The sequence below is a fragment of the Zalophus californianus genome, chromosome 2 (genome assembly GCF_009762305.2).
Source record: "Zalophus californianus isolate mZalCal1 chromosome 2, mZalCal1.pri.v2, whole genome shotgun sequence".
Classification (NCBI taxonomy): Eukaryota; Metazoa; Chordata; class Mammalia; order Carnivora; family Otariidae; genus Zalophus; species Zalophus californianus.
Window position 1 is genome coordinate 4,943,260 of NC_045596.1, and position 20,926 is coordinate 4,964,185.

The window sequence follows — 20,926 nt, forward strand, 5'->3', positions numbered from 1 at the left end:
CCGGTGCACAGGCAGGCTGTGGGGGCTGAGGAGGGCTGGCGAGGGTTTCCCGAGGTCCTCGGCTGGCACACGGGGCCTGGGGGTGGGTGTTCAGGGAAGGTGGTATCCGGGGTTCTGAACAGGTGGTTAGAACGAACTCGGCCTCATGTCCAGTTAGTGGGACGAGGGCTCGGGTAGTGGTGACCAGGATGCTCTGGGCACGGACGGAGCCAGCGAGTGGCCAATCCCTGGGTACTGCTTCTGTAACTGTGGTCTGGAACGCTCCACAGAGGCAGGGGAGGGGTGAAGAGCACACGCTCTGGGACTGGCTTGCCTGATGTGTTACGTGACCCGCACAACTGACGTTGTCTCTTTTCCTCATCTTTAAAACGGGGTAGTAATCGTACTTCACGCACTGGGGAAGCAGAAGTGGGGAGAAGGAAGCAGCCAGGGAAGAGTCCAGGTGGGAGAGAAGGCTGTTCTCAAATTCCTGTTCTACCTGCCACTGACCTCGGCCCCTCTTGCAGGCTGAGCTCACGTGACGCCTGACCGTTGTCTTCGACTAAGTTCCGTCCCCACCCGAGGGTGCTCGCCCTATGTTTGTGGGCCGGTTCTGCCCTCAGCACCTGCTGAATGGAAGGTCCAGTTTGGGACAAAACAAATGGCCATTTGTTGAGGGAGCAGCCACCAGAGCCCTCACCCTATACCGAGTTTTGTGCTCGGTGTGCAGGGATAATGCGGCAGTTAGCTATCACTGTGTAACCAACAACCCCAAAACTTAGTTGTTTAAAACAACAAAAATTTTACTTGCTCACAGTCCCGTGGGTCAGCAGGTTGGGCTAGACCCAGCTGTGTGGTTCTTCTGCTGGTCTCACCTGGGGTCATTCTTTGCCAACACATCAGCTGGGCCTCGGTGGCCTGAAACGGCCTCTCCCTCCTGTCTGGGCATGGGCACCTGCTGTTGGCCAGATCTCTCTTGTGGCCTCTTATTCTCAAGGAAGCTAACCTGGCTTCTTTGCCTCGCAGTCTGGGGAGAGGAAGAAAGGGGAGGCCTCAATGCACAAGCATGTTCCAAGCCTCTGCTCGAGTCCCATTTGCGAATGTCCAGGAGCCAACGCACGCCACAGCATGCCCCGCTTCAGGGTTGGAGAAGTAGCCATCACGTCTCATTGGAAGGAGCTGCAAAGTCACATTGCAAAGGGTCATGTGCATGCAGATGGGCGGGACGGCTGCAGGCAGTCTGCTCCAGGCAAAAAGATGAGTGGAACATGGCTTGGTCCTCACAGGGACTCACAGCCTTGTGGGGCCTACACTTGTCAACCCAGGGACAACACAGGGGGATGAATGTTGGTAGAAGGAAGCCCAGGAGGCCACCAGAGCTGAGAGAAAGGAAGAAGGAAGTTCTTTCACCTATTCCTTTATCCATGTATCCATCCTCCAGGATTTACTGAGCACCAGCTGTATACCAGGCCCTGTGCTAGGCGCTGGGGGTGCCATGGTGGAAACAGAGGCCTGGTGCCCCGTGCTCACAGGACTTCCCTGGATGGGACCTGACCAGGCAAAGAAATGCCGTCAGGGCATCACGGGCAGCGGGGCCAGAAGGCACAGAAGCACGTCCCCGTGATGCCAGGTCCGTGGGTGAGGGGCAGACCCTCGGGGTGTGGCCTGGGCGCCAGCCCACGGGCCGTGGTGAGCGAGCCGGAGCGGGTCTGCAGGGCCGATTCAGTCCCTCTGCAGCTGCTTTCCCATCCAGAATACTCACAGCGCGGACTCTGTGTGCTTTCAGGGGGTGTGAGCCGTGGGGAAGGGACACCCCACAAACCTGCCGGCTCTCTTTTTTGGGTGTCGCAGTTTAGAGGGACCATGAAGTCTTTCCAGCTGCTGTCCCTTTCTCTGACCTTTCCATAGAGTGTTCTATTGCCTTTTGGTCACCGACACCACCTTTGCTCTTTAGCTGCCTGTTTGCTTCAAGGAGCGTGAACATATTTAGTGCTTTTTCTTAGGATTCCAAGTGGGTTGAAGAGAAGCAGCTGCTCATCAGAACAAACCAAGACTTGCTGGAAAAGGTAGGTGGGCATCAATCCTCTCACTGCCCCCTCAGAGAATCACCGAGCCTGGACAGTCAGGGCCCTCAGAGGCCCATGGAGGCGCCCCCGTGGCAGCCCTCGGCTCCTGACCGGCTCTCAGAGGAGGGACCTGTCCCTTACCTTGAGTCAGAGCCTGATTCCTGGGGCTTCCCAGGCATTGGCCCCCGTTCTGTCCCCTGGGACGAGGCCTGCACAGCTGGCTCAGACCACGCTGCAGACCCAGTGAGGGTCACTATTACCCCTTCCCCCCTCCCACCTCTGCCATTGTTTGGGGTTCCAGAGCCCTTCCCCTCCCACCAGAGGGGACCGAAGGTGCTGGTTGCTGAGCAGGCCTTCAGGCCATCATAGTTCGGTTGCTGGACTGGAGGCCACGGCACCGGCAAAGCTGAGCCTGTCTTCTGTGGTCATGGAACTTTCTAGACCTTTCTCGAGACAGCTTGGGGAGTAGATTTAATGCTTTGGGACAAGACTTTAGCTTTATTTTTTTCCTATTTGTGCACAATTCAGAGTTGTTTTATTTTAGTAAATTTACTGGGTTGTGTAGCCATCACCACAATGCAGTTTTAGAACATTTCCAGCCTCCCATAAAGGTCCCTTGTACCCATTTCTGGTCCCTCCTTATTTCCCACCCCTCAGCCCCCGGCAACCACCAGTGTACTTTCTGTCCAGACCTTCCATACTAGCAGAACCAGACAGACCTAGGTTAGGCCTTAGGCTTTGACCATCCTAGAATGCCTACCCTGGATAAGCCCAGCCTTGCCCTCTTGGGAGGGGGCTTGATCCAGCCCCAGCCCTTCACTGACCAGCTGTGTGGCTGCTCACTTTCCTGTGTTTCTCTGTAGCATTTGGAGCACTGGGACAAGAACTGTCACTGCCCTCCAGGTCACATCCGTGCGTGGGGAGAGATTCCGTGTCCTTGGTCCTGCTCACTAAATTTAAGGAGCCAGGGAGAAAACACACAGTTTCCAAATGTCCCCTGGGGCGCAGCACCCCGTCAATGGAGAACCCCCTCTGGTTCTCTAGGCAGGAGGAGGGAGAGGCCTCTGCCTGTGGCTGTGACTCACGGAAGCCCTCGATAAGGAGGCGTGCCTTCTCTCAGTCAGTCCTGGCTACCGCCAGAGGAGGATGGGCAGCTCTATGCTCCTTGGACAGAAACTGAGCCACAGAGCCATTAGGGTGCTTTTCCAGGGTCTCCCGGTGGGTGTCGGACCAAGCAGCCCACCTTAGCAGATAGACTTGTGCCTACAGGAGAGCTGCTTGTGCTGAGCCTTCTCCTGAGCCCTCTGGTTGGGTGACAGCAACGTATGCTTTTCTGTTGTGGTTTGTCCCACTCTGGCTGGGGGCAGGGGGTATCACCCTGGCGGCTGGGGGGGGGGGAGACAGCACGCAAAAAGAGTACACACAGACTTTGGGATCAGAAGCGCCCATGATGCACTCCTGCCTCCCTCACATTTGACCTCAGGAAGGGACTTAGTGGCTCCATGCCTCAGTTTCCCCATCATTCATTTATTCAGCAAGTCTATGGAGGAGCCCATCTTCCGGGCCAGGCCTGGAGCCAGAGGGATGGAGCAGGCACCCCCCGCCCCGATCTGCACTGAGCAGGCCACGTCTCCGTGGAGACGGCGGTCCCCCCCCCCCCCCCCCCGCTAACCCACAGGTGCGTCTGCTCTAGATTTACAGACTGGAAATGGAAGAGAGCCAGCTGAAGAACGAAATGCAAGATGCGAAGGACCAGAACGAGCTGCTAGAGTTCCGAGTGCTGGAGCTCGAAGTAAGAGACTCTATCTGTTGTGCGCTCTCAAATGGAGCAGACCTTCTCTTTGAGCCCAAACTGAAATTCATGTAAAAGCTCCCAGATGTCCTCCAGCATGTGTAAAGGGACGTGGTAGAGTTTTCTTTTCTTTTCTTTTTCTTTTTCTTTTTTTTTTTTAAATCTGTATGTTCAGAATAATTTCACTGCCTTAATATGTTCTGGAGAGAATGCTCACCGAAGTCTTTGGACATGTACCAGAGCTAATCTATTTATTGCCTACGGCTTGTTTTGCACTTAATAAAATAATTTGTTTTTGCAATATTTTGCCTTTTTTATTTGTGTTTCATTTCCATAACTACTTCTTTCCTGCATGCATAGTCACCTGGTATGCATTCTGCAAACCCGGACAGAAGCACTGTTGCAATTAATAACACACCTTTTTAAGTGACCTTGCATGCAGGGAATCTCTCCTTTTGAAAGAGCAGGGCCCGACCTGGCCCACAACTGACTCTGTAGTGTGTTTACTGCTAGTTTGGCCCATTTTCTATTTGCCGAGGTAAACACAGGTAAGTAAGTAAGCAGGGGAGGAGGGAGGTATTTGTATAGGCGTTTGAGAGAACCCGTATGGTTGTTCCAAATCCCCGTCCAGTGAATGCAGGCTTGGGTGTCACACAGGGTTGCACTGGACCGAAAACTTACTGTTTGTAACTCAACCTGCAACTCAAAACTGCTATTAGCACAGAGGGAGCCTGAATGCTTTTCACGGGTAGCCATCACATTCCAAACCTTCAGTAATGTCCCCAGTACAGAGTTGGATCCAGCATAAGAATAGTGATGGTTTACTGCTTCCCACTGAAGCCTGGCCCTCGGGTGCCTAGCATTGTATTGCAATGCAACTTCATCTCCTTTTTTTGTTTGTTGCCATTTAAAAACCATCCACATTTTAAATATCACCTAGGTTTGTGACTCGTTTGTCTGAGCACCTGTTTGTCTGAGCACCTGAGCGGCCCCGCTCTCCCTCCGCTGAAGCCTTTGCATGCACGGATCCCCCAGGGAAAGCCAGCACCCTTGCGACACTGGTGTCCCTCCTGTTCTGTTTCCTCCTCCTGGCTTCTGTTAAAGTTGTTTGCACCAGAACTTACCATCTTGTCCTTTGTCGTGTTGGCATGGACTGTGGCCTGAATGTCTCCAAACCAAGTGTTACCGTGCAACTCAACTCTTGCTTGAGCGTGAACAGGGTCTTCCATTCACATGGCAGGAGCCGGAAGCCATGCGAGGTCCCTGTTCACACTTCGGCCAGCGAGGAAGCCTTTCCCAGGGCTTTGTCACGCGTCTTTCTCAGGAGATTTCCATGAGCATTTCTCAGTGTGCTAGAATTTTCTTTACGTGTCTCCACCATCCTTCAGAGCCATTAGAAACCAATTTTCTGACTTTTGTTCATATTAAAATAGCTTTCTGTTGTCCCCTTTTCTATGGAGACTCCATTTAAGTGTTGTAGGTAGGAAGACATCCATAGAATGGAACCACTGTGAATTTTGGTCTTCTTGGCTAATAAGAGAAATAAACTTTTCCCCCTGAACTGCCTCAGACCAGGTTAGCCAGGTTGGGCTTTGGGGAAGTCAACTGAATGAATAACACCCCCCTCCATTCACCTTATCCAAGAGCATCTGTGTAGGTCCCACCATCCAAGCTAGTGCTCATTTGGTTACATTTCTTAGTTGAGTGACAAAAGAGACCAATGGGTGCTGTCACTAGATTCTGCAGGAATGGTCCAAAGCATGCTTATCTTACTGTAATTTTGAGAAAATAAAAGCAGTTTGATTTAAAGGTATAATTTAGAAAGGTATTCTCTGCTGGCCTTCCCATAAAGCTAGCCTGTCCGTTGCTCAAGTTTTAAAGGCAGATCTATATAATATATCCCTGTAATTAATTGGGCTTCTCCTGTCCTTTTTAAAAACATGTCACTTTACGTCTGATTAATAAGCACCTCTTCTGGGAAAATGCTTACTTTTCCTTCCTTAGTAATGGAGATTAGACCATCAATCTAAGGCAGGGATAGAATGATCACTGGTATGTTGGTGCAATTCAAAAAAAAGACTGTAAACGAAATCAGCAGATTATTTTGAAAAAAAAAAAAAGTGAATGGGGGGTTTGTGTCCTGGTCCTGCCGCCCTGTCTATGAAGTGAAAGCAATAATGCCCGCCTCGTGGGGTTGTGAGGATTCAATGAGAGAGTGATGTGCCACACGGGGCAGGTGACACGCCATGGCTGATGGCTATGTTGTCTGTTGAGATTTCACGCACTCGTTCTTACCAAGTACTGAATGATGATGATCTGTGGCTTCCTGGGTTTCCATCTCGCAGCAGGTGAACACATGACACCTTGTTAACCGTTTCTTCCTAGCCGAGTAGGTAAGAAGTAGACACATTTCCGCAGGAGATCCAGTGCGCTGCAGAGGTGGGACCACGGCGCGCGCCTTCGCCGACCAGGAGATGGTAGTCTGTGCGCCTTTTAGTAACACCTTTGCCAACTGGAATGCCTTGGTTTTTGCTGCGTAACGTGGGAAAATGGCAAGTGGTAAATAATCCAATAAAGTTCTGTTTTTAAACCAAATCTTTTCTCCAGGAGAGAGAGCGGAGGTCGCCAGCCTTTAACCTCCAAATCACCACCTTCCCCGAGAACAACAGCAGCGCTCTCCAGCTGTTCTGTCACCAGGAAGGAGTTAAGGTAGCGTGCTTGGGGGGGTGCCTCCGCTAAACCGACCGCCAGGGGCCCGCTCGAAGGCCAGGCTCAGCCATAAAGGGGGACTGTGCCTTTGTGCCAGACATAGAATGCAGTTAAAGGAGATGGCCCGGCCCCCCACCATATTTTGAAAGCCAGAGTTCATTTTTCAGAGGGTCACCCAATGTCACTCTATTTGTACCCATGTTAAAAGAGCAGAGCCGTAGGACACAGCTTTGAGGGCACACCCCAGCTTGGCCACCTCCCAGCTCTGGGCTGCGAGCTCTCCGAGCCGCACTCTCCCGTGCGTGAGGTCTGAACTGCAGCACCCACCCCGAGACGCGACGTGACGTGACGTGACGTGGCGTGGGTGTGACGTCAGAGCAGCGCTGCGCCCCACGGCCTCGCGCAGTGAGTGAGTGGGCGGGAGACGAGGCTGCGGGTTGCGGTCCTCCTGACCCTCGCGACTCCTCGAGCCTTTCTGGAAAGCTCCGCGGGCCGGGCGAGTGGCAGGTACTGCCTTCTCTCCCTCGACCCCGAAGGAGCTGCCGGGAGCGGGACGGGCGAGGCCGCGGCGCTAGAGACCGGTCTGCACGGGCTGGGCGCCTCCCGCAAAATGAACGTTGGAAATCTTTTCCAGGATGTGAATGTTTCTGAACTTATGAAGAAGCTAGATATCCTTGGCGATAATGGGGTAACTATGCCGGTCGGCTTCTGCTCGCGCGCTCTTGTCTCCACCTGGGTGTGCTCTGTGTGCCTTTCCTTTCCTTTGGGTTTGGTTTCTTCCTAACCGAAGAGATCTGACACGTGCAGTGTAAGGCTTCTGTCTGGCCGTGCCCCCGCGGGGGTGGGCGGGCCGCGCTGTCACGGGTGGATCGCGCTGTCAGGGGCGGGTCACGCTGTCACAGGGGGGTCGCGGTGTCGCTGGGGGGAAGGGGAGGCTTCCGGACTTAGCTTCTGGATTTAGCTCCTCCCTCGCTCCTGCAAGGGATGAGGGCGCGCACAAAGGATCACCCAGAGGGAGCGCGGGATCCCTCCAGATTTCCGAAAGCAGAACGTGGTATTTTTCCCCCTTAAAAGATTGGCTCGAACAGGCCCTATCTCCAAAAGTCCTGGCCCCCGAGAGGACAGGGCTGCAGCTGCCTTTGAACGCTGGCCTCTTTAGAGAGTGGGGGCCGAGCCCCGGGGTCCCCTCTCGGAGGGGCGTCAAAGCCGGTCAGCGCTGGCTGTCTGCACGGGGATGTGGGGTCCAGTGTAAAACGCCCTTCCCGCATTTTTGTGTTTTAGAATTTGAGAAACGAAGAACAGGTTGCAATAATCCAAGCTGGAACTGTGCTTGCCCTGTGTGAAAAGGTAGAGCCCCGCGGCACTTCTGTCCGTGCACCATGTCTGAGCTTCCCCGCGCCACACAGGAATCTGCGCACTGGTGTCTCGCTTGGCTCTGGGGCATGCGCTCCTCGTCTGCGTCTGCATGTGCACGCGCATGCTGTTCCTTCCCGGGCCCAAAGCCGCCCCCGCTTCCCCTAGAGAGCTTAGCGCAGAAGCAGAGGAAAACCCCGTCGAGGAAAGCATCTGCAGCACTGGGGTGGATTTCCTACCAGGTTTTTCCCATGCCTATTTTTTAAATTTAGTCAAAATCGTACTTGACTTCCCGTTTTTAACCCTGCCTCCTCCGCTTCCCCTTCGCCTTGTTCTACGCAGTGGCTAAATCAGAAGCTGATTATGCTAGATTTTGCCTTTCCATTTGTTTTGTTTTGTTTTCTTCTTATTTATCGTTATGCAGCGGTGAACATCGCTACCTGGAGATTCCTACCTACCTTTTAAAACACTTCCACAGGATAGATTCTAGGGGTAGAATCACTGGGCCAACTGGTAGGGAGGTTTTTCAGAGATTTAATATTGTCAAAGTGGTTTCCAGAAAAGGGGTACCAGTTCCCCCTCGACCTGAGTGTGACCACATTGCTGGTTCCATGTTCAGCGGCGTAGCGTGTCTCCGCTAAAGAACCCTGCCAGTTCCAGAGGTTAAAATCACATAGATGTTCGTATATCTGTTTGCATTGATTTGAATGCTAGTGATACTGGGTTGTTATTATGTATTATCTATTTTCTTCCTTCTTTGTGAATTGTAATAACATTTCTGTTGACAGTTTTCATTGGGTTTGTTTGTTATTGGTTCGTTCGTTCATTCATTCATTCATTCATCTATTCATCTGTTCATTCAATAGTGTTTGTCCTAAATATGGTGTTTCTTACTGACTCCTCCTTGTGCTTTACATATTAAGATAATAACTCTTTGCTGTATTTGTTAAAAATACGTTCCTGGTTCGTTTACCTTTTACTTTTGCTTAGGATATTTTAGGTGCACATAACTTTTATGCAGTACCATCCAGAGAGCTTTTCCTTTCAAAGCACAGGAGTTAAACTTTAAAATGCTGTTTTAATAACAAGGAAGTCTTAGTGATCTTAATCAAGATTCTTCCCAGAGTTTTTGGAGGGGCATTGAAAATAGAAATACTTTTCTGCCCTGGGCTCTTGTCCTGTGTCCCTAGTCACATGAAGGGCACAAAGTGTTGGTAACAGACTTCAGCAAAGCCTTGCCTGAGGCCACACAGGAGGTAAGTCACTTCCCAAATCCCTTTTCCTGGCTGAGCCTATGTCCCCAGGTGGACAGGGGGTGATGCTGACTCACACCTGGCTGGCTGCTGGACCCATTGGCGCAGGGTTAGGCACAAGGGGCTCGTTCAGTAAACATCCTCCACACCAGTATATCCAAACGTCCTGTGCAGAGCTCTGGGGAGTATTACATAAAAGTGCCTAGTAAACACTCGAAACTCAGTTTAGTGCCGAGCGCTCCCTGGACGATTGGTGAGGTCAGGCCCAGCAGTTCCTTCCTCATCCCCTGGGAGGCCCCTTCTGGGTGGACCCCCCCCTCGGGCTTCTGCAGATCAGTCTCTGGGTCACTGTGAGCCACCGAACGGAGAACCCGCAAACCTGGCAGGGTTGGTGTCGGGACTCCAGGGCATGGCATTTTTAAGCAGAACCAAACATTGCTACTGAGCATCTAGGGCAAAGGGGTTTGATCAGTGATGGTGGGTGGTGAACCAAGAGCAGCAAGCCTCTGTGACTGGGGTGGCTGGTTTGGGAGGGGGCTGGGCAGCAGGCCTGGGAGCCTCCCTCTCTCCAATCCCCAGAGTCTCTTGGAGGGCCACACCCTGTAGGGAGTTCACAGCCTCATTGAGAGTAGCCCCTTTCAAGCTGCTCCCTTCTCCCTGATACATTCCTCCCCACAGCCCGGCAAATCGTGGGTGTCCAGACCTGCAGCCTTGGGCTTCCGACCTCACATCTATAGGGCCCCTGTTCCTCTCAGCAACTGTGCGAGATTAGCAATGTGCCCCCGTCATAACCCTGCCTGGCCTATAGCAACTGTCTGCTTTGACCCTGTCACAGGCCGCCACCCCCCCCCCCCCGCCACATTTCACCAGCCAACTGGGTGGAGGTGAGAGGGACCCACCTCCAGATCTGGGACATTCCTTGGAGACTGGACTCAGACCAGTATTTTCCCATTTTCTCAGATTGGGTCTAGGAGACCTCAGCTCTGCCACAGGTCTGTGACTAAAGATCCCATAGGTTTGGGAGTTGCTATCTGTCCCCCTAGAGGGAGTGTTGGTGCTGGGAGTGGCCCCAAGAGCAAAGGTGGGTCTGCAGGACCAGCTGAGAGCCCTGACAGGACCCCCAGGGACACAGTCTGCCCAGTTTGCCTGGGACTGAGGGGTTCCTGGGACATGGAGATGTCAGTGCTGGGATGGGGACAGTCCTGAGCAAGCACACATGAGTTGGTCACCCTGGAGCTCATGAGCTGGCAGCAGGATCAGAGACCCCCCACCCAAATGCATGTGGTTTTAAAAATTGCCACTCAGTGTCAGCATCTAACCAAACTGAAGGCAAATTCAGTTTTCTCTTTGGAGGCACAATGCCGCTTTTGTGGCATATAAGTGAAGTGCAGCTCTAAATAAGAACATCACATGGTGCTCCTGGACGACCTTGCCAGGGCATCTTGCTCTGGGGGTTTGCTCCTGCTTGCCTGGGGAAGCCCGGTTCCTTCTTGAAGGTTAGCAGAGTCCAGGGTCAGGGGCCATGTCTTCCTCCACCCCACGTCCTCTGTACACAGCACGTGCCCAGAAGAGAAGCTTGAACGTAGGACATCTGAGGGTTTACGGGTGATCAGAGTCACACCTCCTTTTTTTTTAAATTTTATTTATTTATTTTTAGAGAAGGAGAGAGAGGTGAGGGGAGGGACGGAGGGGGAGGAAGAGAGAGAATCCCAAGCAGGCTCCATCCCCAGTGCAGAGCCCAACTCAGGACTCCATCCCACAACTCCAAGATCATGACCTGAGCCAAAATTTAGATTCCAACGCCTAACCCACTGAGCCACCTAGGCGCCCCAATTCACACCTCTTCTTTATGAAGCTCTTTCAAGTTTAAAACCAATTGAGAAATAGTCAAAACAACCAGACAGATGGCAGTTTTTAAAAAATTTTCATGTTCTCACTGGTAACAATAGATTAGTGAATTCAGCTTAGGCCTGTGGCCACAGTCAAGCTTTCCAGTAGTTGGCCTGGGGTCAAGGTCTTGGGACCCTCTTGAAGGGAGAGTTGGGTGTTAGAGTAGAGAGGGTCCCCGCCCTCCAGCTCTGGGGCTCAGGACCCTGCACCTGTGGGCAGAGACCGGGCTTCCTACAGGATGTCCTCTTCTCTGCACCCCTGTAGGTTGAATCACTTCTCCCCTGAGGGTTTGGAAGAGGGCAGGTGTCCCCATACCCCTCTTCCCTGGAGGTTGGTGCGGAGCCACTTGCGTGTAGGTGCTCACTCCTGGAGTGTGGCCCAGTGGCTATCTGGCGGACTCTCTTCCATACGAAATTCATGACCTTTCGTACCTAGGATGCTCATGGCCAGCATTTTCTGTCCTCATTTGCCTCTTTCAGTTGCTGAGAAGCACTTGTCAAGTTTTTCTTTCTATGCCTAATATGCATGTCAAATCTTTTTTTTTTGTAGAAACTGGACACCATATTCTATAAAACCTATTCTAAGAGCAGCTTGTTGTAATGATTCAAAACTGGATTTTGATTTTTTTCCTATTTAAATTTTATTCATTTTAGGACTGCCTGCATTAGGATATTAAAAATGAAGTGTCTTTCCTTTCCTACCCAAAATATGCTGATCTATTTCTAAGACATTGTACATCCTCTCAGTAACGTCTAATGAGATGCTCTATTTTGGGCGCCTGCTTCTGCTGCTGGCTCTGGGGGTCCACTCTGGGGGCCAAGCTCACTTTGATGTTGGGGGAAGCCTGTGTGATCACAGCTTTATCTAGTCTTGTTCCTTCCATGGAGCCAGCACACCCCCCCGCCCCCCCGCCGCCAGACCGCCACACTCTCATGTCTGCTCTCGTTCAGCAAATGTTTGTTGGGCTCATGCTTCATCCTGGGCCTGTGCTGGGTAAGGAAGTGTAACAGAACACGTCTGATACGGTCCCCACCTTCAGGCTTCTGTGGGAGGGAAACAGGCAACAGCAATCCATCAGGTGAGTGCTGTGAGAACCACTCATAGGATGACATAGGGATCCTGGAGGGCACCTGACCCCATGGAGGTAGGAAGCAGGGCCAGCTTCCTGGAGGAGGTGACAGCTAACTTGACCTGAAGGCTGAGTAGGTGTTCGTGAAGGCCTGGGGCTGAGGCCAGGGGTGGGAGAGGTGGTGAATTCCAGTCAGGGAGAGCGGGCTTGGCTTGGGGGCCAGCCATTGTCAGGAGCGATGGGATATCCCCGAGGGCTTTAAGCAGAAGTGGGTTTTTGAGAGGACATGAGGACTCGAAAGCACGAAGGGCTTTGGGTCCAGACAGGAGCCTGGAGGGGTGGTGGCAGTGGTGTGTGGCAGGAGGGTGTTTGAGACAGTAGGAGGTGGAACCAGCGTATGGGTAGGGGAGGGGAAGGAGAAATCAAGGCTGCTCCCCTTCCTGGTTTGGGTGAAACAGGGCTCTTCCCCAGCAGAGGGACCAGGGATGCTAGGGAGGCATCAGAGGGAGATGTGGTGGGGCGGTCTGGGCTGCAGGGGGACACTGCAGAGAGCAGAGGGAGCACAGGGGCAGGTAGAATCCCCAGGGGGGCAAGGAGCGAGGGGGAGAAGCAAAGGGCAGGGCTCTAAGGGGAGGGGGAGCCCCTAACAGGAGAGGAGAAGGAAAGCCAGGAGGCAGCTGAGTCTCGCGTGGCAGCTGAGGGAGGCTGGGAGGCCAGGAGAGGTCCCCAGGCTGGAGGCAAGGAGGCTGTCTGTTGTGTTGAGTGCACACATTCATACACGGTGTCAAACGTGGACACCCCCTTGCCCTCAGACATTCCCATCAAAGCCCCCGCAGGTCTCCCCACCAGCCCATCTCTTAGGTGGGCTCCTCATAAAGACACACCTACATACCTCCATCCCGAGAAATAGCTGCCCACCTCCTGCTCACCACCAGCCCAGACCCAAGAAGAGGTAGACTGTCCCTGTGACCTGCCCTTGGCAGGTGCTTGCCCGCCCACTTCAGCACCCTCGTGCCCTGGGACTCAGCACACCCCTCACTCCACAGTGCACCTGGCCACTTGGGTGTGTTGCAGGGGTGTGGTTTTGCAGGCTGGGTTAGAAGTCCTCATTGCCCACCTGTGTGACCTTGGACAAGTGACTTAACTAGGCATCCATGTCTTCTCCTATAATATGCATGATGCTGCCTCTGCCATGGGGTGGGTATGAAGGCTGGATGAGGTCCCCAGCATGAAGCCACCCTCGAGGCACTTAGCAGTAGACCTCAATGACACTCAGCCACCCAGCCGCACGGCCCCCAGACGCACACAGGGGCCCACTCTGCACGGAGTCAGGCCCCCAGAGCGTGCACACCAAGCCTCTCCTGGACACACAGGCTCGATTGGACATACATACCCAAGCCCATGCACAGGTACGCACACGCGCACGCGTGCATGCACACGCACACACACGTGCACACATGCACACACACGCATGCACGCATCGATATCCATGACCCAGTTGATCCCTGAGCAAACATCTGTCAAAGCTGAACATCTGTACAGACAATGAAATTCTGTTTCGAGGGCCACCCTGGGATGGGCCGAGGAGGCCAGGAGCCTCGTCGGGGAGGAGGCCCCCTGCACACGGCTTTGGTGGAAGGCCCCCAGCCAGCATGGGTTCTCATTTGCTGGCCCTCTGTCCCTGCTGTTTTCCAGTGGCTGAAGCAAATAGAGGGAACTGAGGCAGCCCTGACCCAGAAGATGCTGGACCTGGAGAGGGAAAAGGTAAAAGACTCAGTCCTCTGGAAGGCAGGAGGGTGGAAAGGGTGCTGACAGCTTCCTTCCCAGGAAGGCCTCCCATGTATTTTTTTTAAGATTGATTTTATTGATTGATTTATTTATCTGAGAGAGTGAGCACGTGCACAAGCGGGGGGGTGGTGCACACAAGGAGAGAGAGACTCAAGCAGACCCTCCACGCCCAGCGTAGAGCCTGACGCGGGGCTCAATCTCACAACCCTGAGATCATGAGCTGAGCCGAAATCAAGGGTCTGAGGCCACCCAGGTGCCCCCTTGCATGTATTTTCATAGGCGTTTATTTGCATGCATTTCTAAATTTTGCATTTGCCCTAATGGCCGTTCCAGGTAGTTGTCATCCATTCGTTCACTCTTTCACTCGCTCAGTCGTTCACTTAATACCTATTTTTGGAGGCTCTGTTATCCCAGGCACCATGCCAGGATTAGCAGTCCAGTAAGGAATATGTGGAGTCCCTGCCTTGAGGAGCTAGCTTACAAGCCTATGGGGATGTGTGCTCAGGAGCCAACAGCCGTGGTGCTGCCTGAGGACATTAGGAACAGCACGTGGGTGATGCCGAGGCACTTGGCCCAGTGGCTCCGGAGACACACAGCTGGGCCTCCCATCTTTGCTGGCCTCCTTAACGGCCATGAGAGTTTGGGAAAGATGGACTGGCCCTTCATTTCCTCATTGCTAAGTGGGGGGTTCCACGTTCCACCTTGCTGGGCCGTAGGGATAAGAGACACACAGCCAATTGTGCACCTTGCCTGGCACGTACAGATCCCTGATGAGCTGCAGTGGTGGCGGTTATTTACCAGGGGGCTATGGCATGTGGGGGGTCCATTGTGCCCAGCCTGGGGGATGCAGAGAGGGCTGCCCGGAAGAAATGGGTCTTGAGCCTTCAAAGACCAATTCAAGTTTTGCAAATAGAAATGAGATGTGGAAACAGAAGGTAGAAGGAATTGCTTACAGCCTGGGAGCACACGTGGTATGAGAGGGCCCTGGCTTGAAGTCTAGTCGGTCCTTGGCCACCATGACACCGTGGCATCTAGGCCAAGGCACTGGGCTTCTCTGGCCCTGTTTCCTCATCTGTGAAGTCAAGGGCCCACAGGAGAGGAGCTCTCACCTTGGAACCCTCCAATCAGTAGTAGAGATTTGCATTCTGGAAAGACCATGCTTGCAGGGACCGGAAGAGTGACCCGGGCACAGGGAGGAGGTGCACAGCAGTGAGACTGGTCGGAAGGTGGGGGATACTGTCATGGGGGGAGGCAGAGCCACATCTGAGAACTGTTGGGATGGTCTTCAGGGGCAACCAGGACGTGACAAGAGGGACTGAGGATTCTCGCGTGGGCACCGGGTTGGAGGGGTGTCGCTTTGCTGGAGTTGGGCCCCCACGGGGAAGAAAAGCCAGGCTGGATCACGGCTCCTGGGCCTGCAAGGTTCCTGTAGGAGATTCATGCAGGGGGCGGTGAGCAGGGCAGAACATCACCTCCCTTCTCACCTGAGCCCCTGGCGGGCCCCCGGCTTGGTGGGACCGTCGCCCTCTAGCAGAGGTGATGGCGGGCCCCCGGGTTGGTGGGACCGTCGCCCTCTAGCAGAGGTGATGGCGGGCCCCCGGCTTGGTGGGACCGTCGCCGTCTAGCAGAGGTGATGGCGGGCCCCCGGCTTGGTGGGACCGTCGCCGTCTAGCAGAGGTGATGGCGGGCCCCCGGCTTGGTGGGACCGTCGCCGTCTAGCAGAGGTGATGGCGGGCCCCCGGCTTGGTGGGGCTGTCGCTCTCTAGCAGAGGTGATGGCGGGCCCCCGGCTTGGTGGGACCGTCGCCGTCTAGCAGAGGTGATGGCGGGCCCCCGGCTTGGTGGGACCGTCGCTCTCTAGCAGAGGTGATGGCGGGCCCCCGGCTTGGTGGGACCGTCGCCGTCTAGCAGAGGTGATGGCGGGCCCCCGGCTTGGTGGGACCGTCGCTCTCTAGCAGAGGTGATGGCGGGCCCCCGGCTTGGTGGGACCGTCGCCGTCTAGCAGAGGTGATGGCGGGCCCCCGGCTTGGTGGGACCGTCGCCGTCTAGCAGAGGTGATGGCGGGCTCTGCAGAGCCTGACAGGGACGGGTTCTTATGCTGACCTCGATCATGGGGGCCCTCCTCTTTTTCAGGACCTGTTCAGCAGGCAGAAGGGCTACCTGGAGGAGGAGCTAGACTACAGGAAGGAAGCCCTCGACCAGGCGTACCTGGTAGGACTGGGAGTGGGTTGGTCGCTTTGGCCTGTTAGACTCTCCCTTAGAGGCTGTGTTTTCCTTCGGGGCTGACACCACATTTAGGGGCCTCACCAGGGCCCCGTGGGTGCCATGAAAATGCCCTGTCTGTGTTCTGACCGGAATGACTGTACAGAGAAATTGTCCCTTTTTTCCAAATCAGTCATGATTTTCCAAAGTACTTACTTAGAGGGATGGTTTCTTCAGGCATGCTTATTCAATTCTAGGAATCGTTTGAGACGAGTGTGAAGAAACCGTCTTTCTTATGTGTTTGTTACACTTGAATACTTGTTTATGTGTAAAACCCCAGAGCAAGTTTTCCTGTGCACAGGAATGAGGGGCAGCCACCGAGGGACACAGAGGCTCAGCAAGTACAGTAGAGGCCACTGATCATCAAAACAAAAATTACTTGTGCCGTATTGCGTTTGGGTCACAAAATTTGCCCTGGGCTTCCTGGTGATTAGCTTAAAATGGGATCTGTCCAGGTTCACGTGTCATATGGTTTTGAGGACTCTCCCAGCAGTGAGTGAGACAGTGAGATAATACGGGTCCCACCAGGGGTCCCCATGGCACAGAGAAGGGAGAGTTGAGTGTCCCTTCTTGCAGGAAGAAGTGCTGCGGTACCCAAAGTCTCCAGCAAGGCTTTGCCCCAGTCATTTGTAGTTAGGATCATTTTATGAAGTGGTGCGTACCCGAGAAATGCAGAGTCCACAACTGAAAAACGACTTTCAAGACCTTGTTTCCATGAGCTTGTCCAGGAAGACGGAGAGCCAGGAGCCTGGGCATGAGGGCTGGCCCACCTCCCCAAGACCCCCGGCTTTTGGTGTCCAGGCTCTGAGGCCTGAATGAGGAGGATGGGGAGCTGGAGAGGTCGTAGGTCCTGGGGATTGAGCCTCACTGGGACGGGCCATCTTCTCTTCTAGCGCTTACTTCTGGGCACACGGTATTATCACGGTGCGGACGGCAATTTAAAAGAGAAATACCTCCTCCTTCTAGGGGAGGGATGCTCACACTCAACCATTCCCTTGCTGGTTTTGCCTCAACTCCTTCTCCACCTTGGTCCTTTCGAGAACGCCTTTCCCGCGCCACACACCATCTGTCGCGTGGCACTGCCTCCCTAGCATTTCCTAGAAAGCTCTGAGGAATGTGATTTCAGGAGATTCGTAGGCACTGAAGCCAATGGAACAAGTTTGGAAAACTCTGAAGGGCTTCTTGGGTCCTTAATGTGTTGAAGGTTGAAGGGTGGGCCAGGGCTCTGAGAGGAACATAAGCAAGCACTTTGCCAAGCTCACTGGATCACGGACTGACTTTTCAAGGGGCCTCTGGCAGGACTGGTGATTTCCAACACATTTTGGAAAAGCTCGGTGTCCACCCTTTGCTGTCTAAGTACCGCTCGCAGGAAGGCCCCGGGGGTCCCTCTGAGTCCGGGTTCTGCAGAGGAGGCCCCTGGGCGTGCTGATCCTGCCACCTGTAGAAACTATGTTCCTTCCCAAAACCGTTCCAAAGCCTCAGGGGGGATTTCAGGCCCATGACGGGGTTGTGTTCTGATGCCAAGCTGGATGGATTTGAACAGTGAGGGAAGTAACAAGCTCCAAGAGGGTGGCAGTACCTCATGCCTGGGCGGGAGTGAGGGCGGCACGGCAGGTACCACATATGGACCTGCATTCCTTTGTCATCATGCTGAATGAGATGGGGCAGGTCTGCAGTGGAGCTTCTGGAATTGGGTGGTGGGGTCCTGGCTGGAAGCTGGTGACCTGCGGTCTCCCAGAAGCTCAGCTCTGAATGGGGAGGGGGTGAGCCAGCAGTCACAGGCAAGCTCTGACGAGAGCAGCTGGGAGAGCTGGGGGCCAGACGGCTGCAGACGCTTGTCCGTGGAAAACCTCCCCCCCCGCCCCCCTGCCTCTAACCACCTCTCGCCTCTTCTTGGCAGTTTCCATCCAAACTGAAGATTGGTCTAGTCCGTCTTAGGAAGACGAGGAGCAGTTCCTTAGTTCCTTAGCTCCCTTGCCTAGAAGCCTTGTGGTGGGGAAAGTTGCAGGGGTAGGACAGGCCTCGGAGGGAGGGGACCAAGAATTTGCAGTGACAATGACCAGAGCGATGGTCAGCCTGGCCCAGGATGGGGTTTGCTTTCAAGGATGATGTGGGTGGGGGTTTAGGGAAGCAGCAAAGGAGATAATTCTCTCTTTTGTCCCTAGATATCCCTATGAGGTAACTATATTTAAGTGTCTTGGGGTGAAGTGGAAAAGAACTTCCTCTAATGATTAAAAGCCTTGCCTTTCACAAGGAGCCTTCGACTGGCCACTAATCTCTCATCCGCTTTGCTAACACCTGGTGTCTCGCGTTTTTAGCAGGGAGGGCCCAGTTAGAACACCGTCACTGTTTGCTTTAGGTGAAAATCGCATTCCGAGCTAGCTGGCTGAAAACCACGTGTGTGCAGTTTGAGACTTTTTGTTCCCCCACTGCCACCCAGGATAAAAGGGGAGGTTTGCTCCCAAGGCGGGGGGAACACGTGGGGCGCCAAGAACAAAATGAAAACAAGCCTCCCTCCGAAGCACACGTTTTAAGGGGCGGTTGTGATGATTCCCTCTTATGGCCCTGTCCTCTACTACACAAGAGGAGGGCGATTCTTGACAGAATCGAGTAAGACATGTTCTCTACAAGGTGTGCACGGGGCTGAAAGGGGCTCCCTCACTCCCCCCCCGCGCACCCCTGCCTGCGCCTGCTGGCCCCTCCGCGAGGCCCCCCGCACGCCTCCCCTCCCTGCCTGAGACCTCCAGCTCTGCCTCCCTGAGCCGCACTGCCCTGGCCGTTACTGTCCGCCCCTGTGTGATCTCCCACTGTCTGGGATTTGGGCTCCTCAGAAAATCCAGGAGCTGGAGGCCACGCTGTACAACGCGCTGCAGCAGGAGCCCGGGCGGAGGGCCAGCGAGGCGCTGAGCGAGGGCCAACGGGAGGACCTGCGGGCCGCCGTGGAGAAGCTGCGCCGGCAGATCCTGAGACAGAGCCGGGAGTCCGACAGCCAGGTCCTGCGGGAGCGCATGGAGCTGCTGCAGCAGGCCCAGCAGGTGAGGGGCAGGCCCGCACCAGGCGCCTCTTGCCCTCTTCCCAGCCTCTGAGCCCTCGGGCGGGCCCCTGGGTGTTCCAGGCATGTCTGACGGACAGCTGACAGCCAAGCGAGTCTCCCCGGGACCAAGGCAGGTCTTCTCTCGGATGTCCTCACAGCGCAGAGTGTGCATTGTCCGCAAAGGGGGGCGCTGGGCCGATGCGCATGTCAACCCTATGGCTCACCCCTGCTGAGTCCTCAGGCAAACCAGAGCCAGCTCTGCCCTGGGACCTCTCCCTCCAGCAGGTGTATTCTGTTTGAAAGTCAGGTTCTTTTTAAAACCAGGAGGCGTGGCTGAACGGTTTGCTTTTTCTTTTGGCTGTATTTTGGGATGACGGCTAATTTGAGGACTGGACCTGGCAGCTATATTCGTCGTTGACTCTGAAACCCTAAATGTATTCCAAGGTTTGTGTGAGTGTCACGTGCTGCCGAGCACACGGGGAGCCAGGCTTCGCGGACTGCAGGGTGATAATGGGGATGAGAACGGGGACGCTTGTTGGGTGCTCGCTGGCGGGGACCCTTGATGGCGGCCCCCCCTCCCCGTGGGGTGGGGATGATGATGTCCATTCCCCTGATGAGAACGCTGGGGCTCAAGAAGTCTAAGTCACGTGCCTGCAGGTCACACAGCTCGTAGGGAGTCCCACCAGTGAGGAAGGGCCCGGGTGAGCAGGGGAGGTGACATCATAGAAGGCAGAGGGAGCAGGCCATCAGGAAGGGGCAGGGGAGGGTTGTATCCAAAGAGAGCACAGGCCCCTGCAGATTTGAGGAAGGCACGTGGGGGGGCACAGCCAGACGCCAGCGGTGCCGGGGTGGAAGGAGGCGGGGAAGGGGGACCTGTCAGTCTGGGAGAGCTCTTTACTCAGAACTTGGTTTGGTTGAGAGGACACGCAGGCAGCCCCTGTGACCCTGGCCTGGCTGTCGCCTCCGTCCCCATGCTGCCTGCTCTGTGCTGGTGGCATCTGGTCATTGGCTCCTTGGCACTCCTGCTCAGCCGGGGTGCACAGGTGTGCACACACACACACCCTGTGTAGAGGGAGGGGGGGTTTCATTAGAGAGATTCCTGATCAGGTTGGCACAGCGAGGGGCAAGGGGGAGGGGGAGGTTGGGGACAGAGCAAGGAGAGGGGGAAAAGGCATCAATCCATTGACTGAGAAGGTCTGGTGTGTGGAAGGGATGAGTGGGGCCCAGGGTGCAGACCAGCGGGTGAGGCGCAGGCTCAGGCTTCTGAGCAGAGGGGGTGGGGGAGGGGGAGGGGAAGGAGGTGACTGTGGTGAAGCTGCAGCTTTGTGCCCACACACAGGGCCACCTTGAATCCTGAGGGAAGGTAAAGGCAGACCACTTTGTTCATGTGGGGTGGAAGGGGGGAAGGGAGGACTTGGGATCCCCGTGGCCCAGGTAGGTGGGGAAGCTGCTGGTGCAGGGCAGGCCCCTGAGGATGGAGACCAAGAATTTGCAGTGACAAGGACCAGAGTGATGGTCAGCCTTGCCGGGCAGGGCATCGCAGGATGGAGAGGGGAGGGAAGGGGAGGCACGAGAGGGAGGGGGAGGAGGGGCTTATGGCCAGTACCGTCGAGGAGATCTTGGCACAGGGATATAGGCGTGGGCATTTGCCTTCAAGGACATTGCCACTGAGCCACCTCTGTTTTGGTCACATGGATAGTGAAAAGTGGCCTGGGGCACCCCCAGCCCAGTG

At 54.7% G+C, this 20,926-nt stretch overlaps 1 protein-coding gene across 10 annotated transcripts in view; it reads left to right on the forward strand.

The window, feature by feature from the left end:
* LOC113924622 (janus kinase and microtubule-interacting protein 1) overlaps nt 1-20,926 on the forward strand; it is a 251,395-nt gene that overhangs the window by 96,610 nt on the left and 133,859 nt on the right. For 9 of the 10 annotated variants that reach the window (XM_027598636.2, XM_027598634.2, XM_027598640.2 and 6 more), the window contains exons 12-19: nt 1,983-2,045; nt 3,739-3,837; nt 6,445-6,546; nt 7,181-7,234; nt 7,828-7,893; nt 13,807-13,875; nt 16,032-16,109; nt 18,992-19,195. In XM_027598636.2, the coding sequence (XP_027454437.1) occupies nt 1,983-2,045; nt 3,739-3,837; nt 6,445-6,546; nt 7,181-7,234; nt 7,828-7,893; nt 13,807-13,875; nt 16,032-16,109; nt 18,992-19,195 (735 nt within the window). The remainder of the gene's footprint in view (nt 1-1,982; nt 2,046-3,738; nt 3,838-6,444; nt 6,547-7,180; nt 7,235-7,827; nt 7,894-13,806; nt 13,876-16,031; nt 16,110-18,991; nt 19,196-20,926) is intronic. The other variant, XM_027598644.2, reaches the window with a different exon arrangement.